General features: G+C 39.0%; 1 protein-coding gene across 1 annotated transcript in view; it reads right to left on the bottom strand.

The window, feature by feature from the left end:
- LOC137646043 (U3 small nucleolar ribonucleoprotein protein MPP10-like) overlaps window positions 1-10,716 on the bottom strand; it is a 203,449-nt gene extending 192,733 nt beyond the window's left edge. Inside the window, exon 1 of the mRNA XM_068379187.1 lies at window positions 10,385-10,716. Coding sequence (XP_068235288.1) covers window positions 10,385-10,443 — 59 coding nt within the window. The 5' untranslated portion in view covers window positions 10,444-10,716. The remainder of the gene's footprint in view (window positions 1-10,384) is intronic.
- Between the last annotated feature and the right edge of the window lie 5,197 nt (window positions 10,717-15,913).

Genomic DNA, 15,913 nt, shown 5'->3' with positions numbered 1-15,913 from the left:
AACAGTCCCTAGCATTACACTTCCTGAACTTAGGGACTTGAGAAGGGTCAGCCATTTTGAATTAGTCAAAGGGGGAATTCAAAATCTATCCAAAGTCGTCAACAAATAATCCGATATCAACAAAAGAATGCAAGGATGTATTGAAGATAACGTCTGCAAAGCGAAAGCTCAAAACTAGAAATGTGTACTTCACCAAAATATGTGAAAACCAATCCAGTAAGCAACAGCGAATTTAGTAGGTCTTGCCGGTGGCACGACAGAGAGAAAATTGAGTTCTGTGTTTACATTGAGTACTGAGTACCTGCACGACAGATGGCGCTCTTGAAGTACACCCCCTACCTGCATAGCGATCACTGGCGGATTTTGAGCGTAGAGTTTTTCTGTCGGGCAGCAGAGCTGCAGCTTATATAATCACCGGCTAAGTTTAATATTGAAAAATTTATTTTATAATTAAAATATCATTTTTAAATATTTAACTTAGCCGGTGAATATATAATAGCTGATTCACACCCATGGTGGTGGGTAGAGACCAGAGTTAATTAAGTTTACAGCGTATATGCTTAGAGTTTTTGACAGTTATATCATAACAAAACCCAAATATATAAAGGTACCTGGTAAGGAAGTTGACTTAGACGATTACTCTGCCTTATTAGTCTGTCTTCCTCACGAAGCCCAGCGATCCTCTTAGGATGCTGAAAGACTCCCAGGAGCTGAAGTATTAAGGGCTGCAACCCATACAACAGGACCTCATCAAACCCCTAATCTGGGCACTCTCAAGAAATGACATTTGACCACCCGCCAAATCAGAAAAGGCTGCGAAAGGCTTCTTAGCCTTCCGTACAACCCAATTAAAAAAAAAAAAAAAAAACATTTCAAGAGCAGATTAAAAGGATATTGGAATTAAGGGAATGTAGTGGTAGAACCCTTACCCACTACTGCATTCGCCGTAACGAATGGACCCAGTGTGTAGCAGTCCTCGTAAAGAGTCTGGACATCTTTTAAGTAAAATGACGCGAATACCGATTTGCTTCTCCAAACGGTCGCGTCCATAATACTTTGCAGAGATTTATTTTGCTTAAAGGCCACGGAAGTTGCTATAGCTCTTATTTCGTGCGTCTTAACCTTAAGCAAGCACCGGTCTTTTTCATTCAAGTGAGAATGAGCCTCTCGTATTAAAAGTCTGATAAAATATGACAAAGCATTCTTTGACATAGGCAATGATGGTTTCTTAACTGAGCACCATAATGCCTCAGATCCACCTCGTAAGGACTTAGTACGAGCTAAGTAGAACTTAAGAGTTCTAACTGGACACAGCACTCTTTCAAGTTCGTTGCTTACGATCTCTGACACGCAAGGTATATCAAAAGACTTAGGCCAAGGACGAGAAGGCAGTTCATTTTTGGCCAGGAAACCAAGTTGAAGTGAACATGTGGCTTTTTCTGTAGAAAAGCCGATGTTCTTACTGAAGGCATGAATTTCACTGACCCTTTTAGCCGAAGCCAAGCACACTAGGAAAAGCGTCTTGAGGGTGAGATCCTTCAGGGAGGCTGAATGTAATGGCTCAAACCTGTCTGACATGAGGAACCTTAGGACCACGTCTAAGTTCCATCCAGGAGTTGCCAAACGACATTCCTTAGAGGTCTCGAAAGACTTAAGGAGATCTTGGAGATCTTAATAGTTGGAAAGATCTAAGCCTCTATGACGAAAGACCGAAGCCAACATGCTCCTGTAGCCCTAAATCGTGGGAGCCGAGAGGGAGCGAACATTTCTCAGATGTAAAAGAAAATCTCCGATTGGGCTACAGAGGTACTGGAAGAGGACATAGATGCTGGCTTGCACCAATCTCGAAAGACTTCCCACTTCGACTGGTATACTCTGAAGGTAGAAGCTCTCCTAGCTCTCGCAATCGCATTGGCTGCCTCCTTCGAAAAGCCTCGAGCTCTTGAGAGTCTCTCGATAATCTGAAGGCAGTCAGACGAAGCGCGGGGAGGCTGACGTAAGAGATCTACCCTTAGAGGAAGACTTCTTGGAATGTCTACCAGCCATTGAAGTACCTCGGTGAACCACTCTCTCGCGGGCCAGAGGGTAGCAACCAACGTCAACCCTGTCCCTTCGTGAGAGGCGAACTTCTGCAGTACCTTGTTGACTATCTTGAATGGTGGGAATGCATATAAGTCCAGAAGAGACCAATCCAGTAGAAACGCGTCTATGTGGATTGCTTCTGCATCTAGGACTGGAGAGCAATAGATTGGTAACCTTTTGGTCAACGAGGAGGCAAAGAGGTCTATGGTGGGTTGACCCCAAGTAGCCCAAAGACTCTTGCCCACGTCCTTGTGGAGGGTCCATTCTGTGGGTATCACCTGACCCCTCCGACTGAGACAGTCTGCCAAGACGTTCAAGTCCCCCTGGATGAATCTCGTCAACAGGGAGATGCCTCGATTTCTTGACCATATGAGAAGGTCCCTTGCGATCTCGAGCAGCGTGAAGGAGTGTGTGCCTCCTTGCTTGGAGATGTACGCCAAAGCTGTGGTGTTGTCTGAGTTGACCTCTACCACTTAGTTTCGAAGAAAGCTTTCGAATTTCATCAAGGCCAAGTGGACTGCTAATAGCTCCTTGCCGTTGATGTGCATGCTCTTCTGACTTGAGGTCCACAGACCCGAGCATTCCCGACCGTCCAGGGTCGCACCCCAACCCAAATCTGACGCGTCTGAGAACAACACGTGGTTTGGGTTCTTGACTGCTAGGGATAGTCCCTCTCTCAGACTGATATTGCTGTCCCACCATTTCAGGCATGCCTTTACTGGTTCGGAGACTGGGAATGATACCGTCTCTAACGTCTTGTCCTAGTTCCAGTGAGAGGCTAGATGGAACTGGAGAGGCAGAAGGTGTAGTCTCCCTAGCGAGATAAACTGCTCCAGGGATGAGAGTCCCTACGAGACTGTTCCAACTCCTGACTGAACAAACGTTTTCTTTTCAGCATTAGTTGGACTTCGAGCAGGGCTTGTTCTATTCGGGTGGCAGACGGAAAAGCCCGAAAAAACTGGACCGCGAATCTCCATCCCCAAATATAGAATAATCTGGGATGGGATCAGTTGGGACTTTTAGGTAGAACAAAAGTCCCAACTCCCTGGCCAGACTCAACGTCCAATGTAGATCCTGCAGACAGCGAAGACTGGACGATGCTCTGAGAAGCCAGTCGTCCAAGTACAGGGAGGCTCGGATTCCCGATAGATAGAGGGATTTTGCCACATTCCTCATGAGCCTCGTAAACACGAGAGGAGCAGGACTGAGGCCAAAGCACAGGGCTCGAAACTGGTACCCCACATTCCTGTAAACAAACCTCAGAAACGGTTGGGAATCCGGGTGTATAGGAATGTGGAAGTATGCCTCCTGAAGGTCGAGAGAGACCATCCAGTCGCCTTCCATTAATGCTGTCAAGACAGCCTGGTAGACTTCATCGTGAAGTTTGTCTTGACAATGAACACATTGAGAGCACTTGCCTCTTACGTACTCCTGCAGTAAACATGGCTGCCAGATCATTGGAGCCATCCCAGAGGGACTTGTTCCTGCAGAGAACGTGGCTGTCAGATTATTGGAGCCATCCCTGATAGCCTTGTTTATGCACGACATAATTGTACAGCAAAACTTCAAACGCTCGAAAAAAACTCCTAACAGGAGATGGTCTAGCTCTGAAGTCGACCATAAAATCTTGGCCAGGCGCCAGGGAGAGTCTATGAGGTTTGAGAAGTCTATCTGGGCAGAGGCAGGAACTCCCAAGCCGAGAACTTCTCCCGTGTCATATCAGACTCTCGCTCTATAAGCCAGCTTAAAAGTAGGAAAAGCAAAGGCTGTCTCCCCCAAACTCCTCCTGGTGATTAACCAGTCGCCTAGCAAACGTAAAGTTCTCTTAGAAGAGCGAGAGAGCACTAGCTTATAAAACAACGGCTTCGAAGTAGCTAGGCCTAGTGTAAACTCTGACGTTTAGGCGAACGAGGAGCAGCAGTTACAAAAAGATCCGGACAAAGATCCTTAAAAATCAGCATGATTTATTTAAAGTCCATAGAGGGCTGAGCAGCTTTAGGCTCCTCTCCGTCTGACAGAGTCCTCAAGGGAATATCAGTAGGAGGGGGATCAGCAACTTCCTCATCTGAAGGAACCTTGTCCGACAATTGCCGAGTCTCAAGCAAGGGAGAGACAGTAGCAGTCAAGGACGCTATGTCATGTAACTGCTTAAAGGACTGACCAGCAACAACAACAGGTGCGGGAGGACGCTCGACGTCAACTCGGGACTGCCTTGACTGCTTAGACTGAGCAGTCAAAACAACTCTTGACTGCGGTGCTTGACGCTCAACGTCAAAACAAGTCAACTATGCTGGTTGGTGAACGTCCTGAACGTCAACAAGAGCAAGCGGCAGCGGCTGAATGTCCACAAGCGGCTGAGAGTCAACACGGGACTGCATCGAGTGAGGCTCTACAAAACACGATTGACGTGACTTTGTAACGTCAATGTCAACAGGACGAGCAAAGGCTCGTTTGGGAGGCTGAAGGCCAGGATCTCGATCAGCTAAGCGGCGAGGATCATCGTGAACCTGCTCAACAGAATAGTCCTCCATAAGAGAGGCAAGCTTATTCTGCATGTCTTGCCGTACAACCCATTTAGGATCAACGGGAATGGTTGCGGTAAGAGACGAGGGTAACGTCTGTGACTGCAAAACCTTGCCTACAATAAGACTCTCGGAGCCTGTGTTACGCTTTTGTTTAGGCGGCGAGCAGTCTTCCGATGACTGCATAGGGTCAGAGCTGTCCCAATGGCTACAACCAGGACGCTGGACCTCTCCTGAAAGGACTGACTTTCGCTTAAAGGGCCTCGAAACCTTGCTCCACGGTTTCTTACGCGAAAAGCCTTCGGATGACGAAGAGAAAATCGTCTCGCTCGTCTTATGGTAGGGGCGGTCTTGGTGAGACACGCCTGAAACCATAGAGGGAACGTCTGTTCGCTGATCAAGGCCTCTCGAACCCATAAGTCGTACGACATTACTTCTCCCCTGGGCTTGGGAGCTTGCAAGAGGTCTCGGACTAGGCGAACGACAGGCACGAACAGACGAACCCTCGGTTGCAACACTGATAACACTTTGCGCAATTATCACTTTATCACTACGATTTTCTGTTTTGCACTTACTTCACTGAAATCGAATTTTTCAACAATTCACATTAGGCATGAATAAAACTGATTTCTACCTGAAGCACGCAATTCTACCCTCATCAAAAGGTTATAATTGCGAAATAAGTCGTATAATGTAAGCACATTAATACAAGCAAAATACAGTAAACATATTAAGATAAAAAGATCAGTGGCTGGGAAGGAGACTAAACACTAGTTCATTCAAAACTACGTTTTCAATCTCTCACCGTACAGTGCCTTGGGACGAGAATAAAAACTAAAAACGTTTTATCCTTTCTCCCCGTACAGAGACTAGGGACAAGAGTAAAAAAAACTGACTCGAGAACAACGTTACTCGCTTGGGACGAGAATAAAGATCGGAACGTTCTCTCTTCCTCTCTCTCTTGATTTCGCACCGAAGAGAAAAGCCCACTTACCTTTCGTCAATAAACAGGTTATTTGACCAAAGGAAAAAACTGAAAGGTTTTTCAATTAACAAGTTCCTTTAAAATAGTATTTACATGTAAAACATTTAAGTTTGAAAGAAGAATGAACAAAACGTCAGAATCGATTTACTCTTTCTGCAAAGTGAAACCGTGATTCTCTCTCTCTCTATCGTAATGATAGAGCGCAAACTGCGTAGCATAAATAAACTAAACGTTAGTTCATCTTTGAAACAGTACGAAGACTATTCAAAGAAAATCTTTCATAAAATATCTACTAAAAAATATTCATTTACTGTAATAAGTTTTAAATCATTTGCTCTGTAAAAGTTATTTACGATTGAAAGGGCTCAACGTTGTTTAACTTCGGTTTCCAAGTTAGGACCGCCTACTCTCGGATTAGGGGAGGAATAGGTAAGGTCGCATATAAACAAATCATTAAAATTTATCTTGACGTTTATTATAAATGGAAAGCTAATCGAAGAGGCCTAATAAAGGTGGTTGAGATATAAAATATATAGAGGAAAATCTATAATTAACAACAACAATTTATAACGTGATAAGATAATTGCTAAAAGCCTAAAACACACTTCCGTACTAAGGGAAGGGTCGGCCATTTAAAAGTCAAAGAAAGTCAAAAAAAACAATCCTAAGTCATCAATAATTAAATCTATCCAAAAACGAGTTCAAGATTTAAGTTGAAGATAAAACACCTGCACTGCGAAAGCTCAAACCAAAAGGAAGTACTTCACCAAGACTGTTGAAAAACTCCAGGTTAACAGCGAGTAATGGTACGTCTTGTCGATCAGACCGACAGAGAAAAATTGGGTCTGTTTACATGTATATGCGGTATCTGGCCGATAGTTGGCGCTAGTGGGCACACCGCAACCTTCATAGCGATCGCTCGCGAGTTTTTGTGTGTTTTTCTGTCGAGCCGCCGGAGGCTCAGCTATTATATATTCACCGGCTAAGTTAAATATTTAAAAACAATTAGATTCATAAACTAATTGAGACAAAACGTACAGCGTAGCAACCCCACCCACACGGGAAGGAAGCTACTCAGACGTAGTAAAAGTAACGTAGTAAAAGGGTGAACGACCTCAAAGAGAGAGAGAGAGAGAAAGACCGTAGCCAAACTCGATCGCGACCCATGAAATTATACCATGGTGGCCTAACTGCCGAGGGCTCCACGGAGATATCGTACACTACACACACAAGCACAAACTCTGAAAAGGAGACTTACTGATTTCTATACTCAAATACTGTATATACATAAACACGAAAAATGTTTACATATATATTGAGTAAAAGAAAAGTACGTGATTAAGTAAAGACAAAACAAACAATGGCTGCCAAGTGAGGACAAAGACAGATACGTCTGTCCACTGTCCGAGCCAAAAGTGAAGTGAAGCAGTTCACCGGTGTGTGAGGGGGAGAGGGGTAGCTAGCTACCACTCCCCTACCCCCCTGCTAACTAGCAAGGGGGTAATACACCCTCGTTAAATTCTAATGGCTCGCCATTTCAGCTACGCTAAAAGGTAAACCCAATGTAAATAGCGTGGTTTGTATTTCGGTTATGGAACAAAGAATATTTTATTCAATATCTATCTCGTCATGTCTTTATCCACCAGGTAAAAATTATTATAATACATCTTTTAATGTTCAGTTTCGTATTTTCAATAATTAGCAAACTAAAGTGTGCTTATTTTTCCAGCACAAGAGGTCCGAGCGCTAACATAATTTCCTGCTTCGGGCCGCCAAACTGTACCCCCACCCATCTACATCTATGCCTACGATAGGGTCAGTGACAGTTCTTCCTTTGTCAACGGAAGACCATCAGTCTTCGACCTCCCAAACTTAAGGTAAGGATTTATTTGTGAATTGTGATTTCGTTTTAGTTTGTGACCTGGGAAGAGGGTCCGGGGTCTTGCCCCTGGCTAGAGATTGAGACCTGGGAAGGGGGATCAGGGGGCTTACCCCCTGCTAAGGGCTGTGACCTGGGAAGGGGGTCCGGGGGCTTCATCCTGACTAGGGGCTGTGACCTGGGAAGGTTTGTGACCTGGGAATGGGGTCCGGGGGCTTGCTCCTGGCTAGGGGTTGTGACCTGGGAACTACTAGGTTAGGTTAGGTGGGTTTGTTAGGTTCTGTGCCCTTTTACAAATCTCAAATGTGATAAATAATCATGTTTGGCCTATATTTTTCCTACTGGTTATCTTGTCCTTATTTTGCATTTCTGACCATTATTATTGCTGTAAATCACTCGTTTATGACATTTCCCCCACGCTAAAAAACCCGGTTTCCCACTGGGGTCCCCCATAATTGTCTTTATATAAGGGGATCCAAAAACTCATGAAGGGGTGGTTTGCCCCAGTAATCAAGGTCAGAAATGCATAGAACACAAGATAAAGAGTAGGAAAAATATATGGTTCATGTATTTGGCTAGAAATTAAAGTATCATATATTTACAGACTCAAGTTTGTATTTAGGAAAAATACTAATTACTTGAAAAAAATTGGTATTATTGTAGTGTATTACAGGGCAATGTAACCTAGGAAAAAAACTACTTTTTCTTATAGAAAAAATTACGCTTTCTTCGAAAATGACACTCGTTCCCGTCGCAAATGAATAGTTTCAGAAATATATATATGTATATCCCAAGATAATGGGGGACCCCCAATGGGAACTTGGGGTTTTGGGTGGGGAAAACATACTGGGGAAACGATATATAATCATAAAACAAGCCTTTTCTTCTCTTTACATTACCTTCTTGGATGTATAATAAACCGAGGAAAATACAAAACAGTATATCTGGATAAACTTTGGAGGCGCCGTTGCAAAGGCTATGTCTCATGAAAAAATACAGTAACCAGTGCTGCCAACGTCTGATGTAGATCAAATGTTATCGTAAGATGCTAACATTAGCAGTGTTTTTCATTTAATTTTTCTCATTCTACTTACTCATTGTAGACGCTCTTGTTCGTGCGTTTGTACATATCAGGTTTCGACCTTTTGCGCAAAAACCGCACCTCCCTGCGCAGAGACTTTTCCTCCACCAATAGGATTTCTTCTTCTCTAATCGTGAAATGTAACAGTTCGTCTCTCTACCAGCTCTGTTCAAGTCTACTACTTGATTAGTTATGTAATACTCTCATATACATATTACGTTTGACCCCAGTATTACTCGTTTTGTTATCCGATACCTTATAAAATCACCTCATTTTATATACCCATCAAATATTATTTATCATACATTCCATTTTATCTTCATATATTACTTTTATACATTTTTTTATTACCTTGTCACTCCCAGATTTCACATAAATACTTGCTCTGGCCAAGTTTCCCATTCTGTTCATTCATATTTACTCTCTAGACTCTGTTGCTTTTCCGTTAACCAATCATGAACCCATACGTATGTAAAGTTTGCACAGGGGGGTTAATATATCCCTAGCCCCACCTTCCAACAAGCCCTTTTCCATGGAAACCTTTGCCCAAGTCTTGTCTTTGATAGTTCAAATGTCGTCTTTTGCGTATTTTACGATTTAAGTACTGTATTAGAAAATTGTAACGGCTTCAGTAATCCATACTTAAAAGTATTTTGGTTTATTCCAATGTTGATAATTTTCTTAAATCACATAATTTAATATACCAACGTTTACAGTGTTCCAAGTGCAGTACTAATCTCAGGCAAAACAGTTAAGACACCACAGCCTCAGTCACAAAACCCCCGTGACCCCTAAGTTACGTCGTCACGGTCATAAAAGTAAGTCATTAATTTCTTTAACTTTAATGTGTTAGTTTTATTATATTTTGTTAAGAGTACGAAGCTCATCATTACCGACTGCCAATGCATACGAGGGTGGTTTTATTTTCCTGTGACCGTAAGTGAGGAACAAGAACCATTATATTTAACGTTGGTAATGTTAGCATAACATTACTAATGTTAGCGTGCACAGCTCAACATTACCGCTTGCCAGTACATACGAGCTTAATGTTTTATTTTCATGAGAGCGAAGCGAGCTAATGGCGAAATAAGAACCATTATATTTAATGTTATCGTAACAGTACTGACATTACCGTAACGTGAGTGAAGTGATATAACAAAGGGCATTATATTGGGAACTTCTAGGTTAGGTTAGGTGGGTTTATTAGGTTCTGTACCCTTTTTGTACTTTTTTATATATTGTGTAAAGGGTTATATGAAAAAATTCTTTAAAATACACACGATAATACCATATCATTGCTAACGTTAGTAATTCCACCGTAACGTTGGTACCGCTGTGTATCACCGTAACATTGGTAACGTTGCTAATGTTACCGTTCACAGTACATACGTGAGTGAAGTGACACCGAATTTGAACAAGTCATTATATTTAAGTATTTAAACAAAATATATATAATAAAAGACATTATATTTAATAATTTTAACAGAAAATATATGTTTTCCTGTAGAAAATAACATGATTTACCCGGTTTTCACTTTCATTTCATCCGTAATAACAGCAACCAGTCCGGACACTTAAAGTTAGTCAGATTGGTTGTTCTGTTGGTTTGAAGGTCAAATTCGGTCAAATCACATTATTTACTACAAGAAAACATATATTTCCTGTTCGAAATCAGACCCTGTAATACAGTACAACTTTACCACAATATCTGTGATATTTGCCCGTTACTCCCTAAAAGATAACATGAAATTTGGCCTACGCTACGGTAGGCTAGGTTAGACTAAAATCTAAAACTAGGTCTATAGTATGCTTACCAGCGAGATACTTTGACCTACCTTAAATACTCTTCATAATTATTCGAGAGTTGAAGGATGTTCTCGCACAGTCTTTCCATACTAAAATTGTAATGTACAAATTATCGACATTAATCCTCGCAGGCAGAAAATTCAGATTTCTTCGAAATGGTCTTTTGAGAATTTCATCCAACAATCATCCACAATAAGGTAATTCCATAAATCTCTGAGGCCTATGACAAATATGATGAGGCTTGGGTTTAGCGCTGGTCGAAAAGAAACAAAAATAGTAATACCGCAAGAAAAGCTGAAGCCGAAATGAATGTGTATACTGTGTATTCACATGCGTCTATTGTTATTAGTAGTAGTAATAATGTGGATTAAACTTTGAAACAGCTCCTCTGCCAGGTATACTTTTCCCGTGATTGTGCAAATTGGACTTTATTTCCTCTATTGTACCATATACCAATTATTTCATTTTCTAAATTTATCATCTGAATATTTGAGTGAATAGTAAAATATTAGTTATCAATTAATTTTTATCTAGGCAATATAGTTGCTACAGACATCTAAGTTTGTTCACATCATATATACAAATTGTAGGAACTTCCTAATATTATCAGGAATTAAGCTCATATAGACCTATTTCGAATGTATCCTTTGTTTCAAAAGTATTAGAATGCGTAATTTTTTAACAACTAGTCAGTTACTTAGAAGTAATAGAATCTTTGCCATATAACCAATCTGTTTGCAGAATTATACTCTACGGAGGCAAGCATATTTTCTGTTGTGAATGATATGCTGGTAATGATTGATGAAAATAAATTTCATATTTTAATATTACTTAATCTTAGTGTTGCTTCTGATACATTTGTGCATGAACTACTATTAAATGATCTCTGTTCATATGTGTTGAAGATTAAGCTTTCGAATACCTGAAAGACTACTTGGTCGGCAGAAATTACAGTGAGCAAATTTTAAACTCTTATTCGTCATATGAATCTTAAAACAGAGGGATACTTCAGGGGAGTGGAGTGTACTTGGTCCAACCTTATTCTACATCTATACTATTGGTCTATGGAAAATACTACAAAGGCATGGTCCTGGTTCCTGGTTCCTAATTGCTCACTCAGCAAAATAAGTTTGCGGGCACTCTATAGCATTATAGATGGTTCCTGGTTCCTGGTTCCTGGTTCCTTATTGCTCACTCCGCAAAATAAGTTTGCGGGCACTCTATCTCTTTATAGATAGGTGCAAAGCTTCTAAGCTTATTCTTATTATTAAGTTTGTATCATCCGTGCCTTAAATAAATTAATATCATAATGAGGTTCACAATCTTTACTTTTATTCCCTTATACTTTGAAATTGGATACGATAACACCTTGCTATCATCAGTTTTGGCAACCTATTGTGGTAATCAGTTTGGGCTTCCTAAACTCTTCTTTTATATTCATTGCCCTATCTATAAATGCAGCCAGATCCCTGCTAGGATTTTTTAGCATACCTAAACTTATTTCTACATTCTTCAGCTGTTCTAACTTTGGGCATAAAAATAAATGTTCGGTGGTGTCTTCTTCCTCTTTGCATAAATCACACAAATTGTCATCATATTTTCCCCTGAAATTTGCTTTTAAGTTGAGCATATTTAATCTTGCTTTCATCACAATTGATGCCTTATCCAGATACATTTCTCTGATATAAGGCATAGGGCCATTTCCTTTAATAAATCTTAACTTTTTCATTATTTTCTTTTTTTCTTCAATAGTTTCTTCTATTTTTTCTATAATTCTTTTCTTGATTTCTTTTTTCAGGGTCCTTTTCCCCCAACTTCTTATTTCTTCCACTTCCATCCCATATTTACTGCAGATTTCTTCTACGCTCTTGCTCCAGCACTTCCCATACGGGTTCTTCAACTGATCCTCAATTATCTCTCTTACTAATCTTTTTTCCTCGGAGTTTATGATGTTATGGAAGAGCATTAACTTCTTATATTCTATTCTGCAGGACACCGGCCATATTCCTGTTTCTGCAAGGTGCAAAGATTCTAAACTTATTCTCATTATTATAACTAAGCTTATTTTACCTGTACCATAAATAAATTTATAATGAAATTTTCAATGTTTGTATATATCCCATTTTACCTTAAAATCAGCTAGCATAACACCTTGCTATCATCAGTTTTGGCAATCTATTGTGGTCAGTTTGAGCTTTTTAAATTTTTCTTTCAAAGGCCACCAGATTCCTGCTAGGATTTTACAAGTACCTAGTCTTATGTCTAGTTTCATTAACTGCCTTAGTTTTGGGCATAAGAAAAATGTTCAGTTGTATCTTTTTCATCAGTTTATGATGTTATGGAAGAACATTATATATATACACACACACACACACACACACACATATATATATATATATATATATATATATATATATATATATATATATATATATATATATATATATATATATATATATATATATGTGTGTGTGTGTGTGTGTGTGTGTGTGTGTGTGTGTGTGTGTGTATATATATATATATATATATATATATATATATATATATATATATATATATATATATATATATATATATATATATATATATATATATATATATATATATTCTGCAAGACACTGGCCATATTCTTGTTTCTGCAACGATGCCTCAATATGGAGTACTTATGGGTTGTTCATGAATATTCATTATTATCCTATATTGAAGGGTTTTCAGATCTTTCATATGTTTATCTCTTATTTCATTCCAGGTCTCCACATTAGCAAATATTGTGCGTGACCCTTTGGCTTTTTTTTTTTTTTACTGATACTAAATTCTCTGTTTTCTTTCTCAGTGTACCATTCACCCAGATACTTGTATCCTTTAACTAAATTTACTGGTCAATTCTTAACTTTTGTTTTAATATCCTCTTCTGTCTTGTTTTTTCTTTTGTTAATTATCCATACACACGATTTTTTTTTTTTTTTTTTTTTTTTTTTTTTTTTTTTTTTTTTTTTTTTTTTTTTTTTTTTGATTGGGAGTATCCACATCTCTTCCCACTCTTTAGGGATAGGCCTACATATGTTTTCGTCTATTTCTGTTGGGATCAACGTCAGATTTTCTATCATTTTTCCCATCATTTTAATCATGACATTATTAAATCCTTGCCTGTTTATTGAGTACTTTTTACGATGGCTTCTACTACTTGATAAGTTATTTTTTCTTCTTTGCAGGATCTCACTTTTTTGCTCTCTGACAGCCATTCATCAAACAAGTTGGTAATGTATTCTGATAAGATCTCTTCTTCACTCTGGGGATTATCTAGCTTAGATATCTGTAGAATTGCTCATATTTTTTCTTTATTTCTTCAACTTCTTCTATTATTTCTACACCCCTTCCTTGGATGGCTGTACAGTTACTGATATTTTTTTTTTTATCAACTTTCTTCTTGAATTCCCAGAAGGCTGTGCTGTTCATTTCCCCTTTTGCTTTGATCTCCTCTACTTCCTTGATTATTCTTAAACCTACCCTCTTTTTGTTTCTTTTCTCGTATGTATGAGTCTACGAGGCTCTCCTGTAGTTTAGTTCTTCTCTTGAACTCATCGATTTCCTTGCCAAGATTAATCCAATTTCTTCTTTATGATTCTTTTAAGTTTCATTAATTTCCTTAATTCTTTGATCGTCCTGTGTTTTTCTGTTTATCTGTTTAATACTAGATGTTCTAATTATTTCTCGCACTTTTTATTGCCGTTTTGAGTATTTTAATTTAATATCACCTTTTTCTTTTGCAATCTTTACTAGTTCTCTTTTATCTTTGTGTACTTTCAAATGGTTCCAGACTATTTTGTATCTGACCTTTCTTTATTTCTTGTTCAAGATTAACCAATTAACTTCCAGTAGGATAGCACAGTGATCAGAATGCACAAGCTCTTCTGATATTCTATAGAAGTATAAGGGGTTATCGCTTTCTCTTCATCTATTACGATGCTACTAACACCTTCTTCGTCTTCTTCCCTAATTAGAGCATAATCGATCACCGATTTCTTCTTTTTTCAAATCTAGTTCATATTCATCTGCATCTCCAGGTACTATTTACAAATATTATGTTGGACTTATTTGCCATATCAATTAACATTCTGCCCGAATTTGAAATCTCGCCGTTATTGTTTTTTTTTTTTTTTTTTTTTTTTTTTTTTTTTTTTTTTTTTTTTTTTTTTTTGCTATCATCAATTCCTCTTTTATTGACGTATACATATTTTCTAAATAGTTTGTTTTAGTTTTAGTTTTCTGTGGAGCATAATCTACTCTTATTCGAACTTTAGTTTTCCCATTATCAAATTTCACCTACTGAGACTCATGGCTGTGGTTTTCACTTTTTATTTCCACTGTTACACTTTAGTATTATCATTATTACTTGCTAAGCTACAACCCTAGCTGGAAAATCAGGATTCCACAAGCTCAGGGGCTCCAATAGGGAAAATAGCCCAGTGAAGAAAGGAAGCAAGTGAAAATAAAATATTCTAAGAACAGTAACAACATTAAAATAAATATTTCCTATATAAACTATAAAAAATTAACAAAAAAGAGGAAGAGAAATAAGATAGAATAGTGTGCCCGAGTGAACCCTCGAGCAAGAGAACTCTAACCCAAGATAGTGGAAGACCATGGTACAGAGACTATGGCACTGCCCAAGAGTAGTGAAAATTGGTTTGATTTTGGAGTGTCCCTCTCCTACAAGAGCGGATTACCATAACTAAAGAGTCTCTTCTATCCTTAGAGAGAGAAAAATGACCACTGAACAATTACAGTGCAGTAGTTAACCCCTTAGGTGGAGAAGAATTGTTTGGGAATCTCTGTGTTGTCAGGTGTATGAGGACAGATGAGAATATGTAAAGAATAAGCCCGACTACTCGGTGTGTATGTGTAGGCAAAGGGAAAATGAACCGTAACCACAGAGAAGGATCTAATGTAGTGCTGTCTGGCCAGTCAAAGGACCCCATAACTCTCTAGTGGTAGTATCTCTAATTTATTCTTTGCTGCAGCCATCACTCCTCCGACATTTAATATTCTGTTATTATTAAAAACTCTATAGCCAGCTATATTTACATTTTCTCTCTTCTTCAAGTGGGTTTCAGTGATGAAAATGACAGCTGGTTTTACCTATTTCTATCCTTTCCTGTAGCGAGTCCACTTTTGGTTTTATACCCCTTATATTAATGTAGCATATATTAAAAGATTTATAAATCTCCTTCTTCTTCCTTCACCTCTGCTTTTTGCCTCTTCTTCCCTTTTCCCTTTTTACTGGGAATGGCCTAAACTTATTTTGCCACCCTGCGGTATGAGATAGCCCATTCCTATGGCAATGTTGGGGTTTCCCACTGCTCTTTCTGCCCACATCAAGTTGCTTCGACTCGGGTTGTAAGGTTTTTCCTGCCTTATTTCTTGAATTATTCTTCTCATTTCATCCATTCTTAAACTTGAAAAATATCTGATTTTCCATACTTTTTTAATAGGACCATTGTATTCTTGATTTATTAACTTTTCCTCCTTATTATATCTATACTGCTCCTTCTTGTGAA

Source organism: Palaemon carinicauda, chromosome 8 (assembly GCF_036898095.1).
Source record: "Palaemon carinicauda isolate YSFRI2023 chromosome 8, ASM3689809v2, whole genome shotgun sequence".
Classification (NCBI taxonomy): Eukaryota; Metazoa; Arthropoda; class Malacostraca; order Decapoda; family Palaemonidae; genus Palaemon; species Palaemon carinicauda.
Note: the sequence above shows the minus strand (reverse complement) of the source record. Positions and strands in the feature narration are given on the sequence as shown.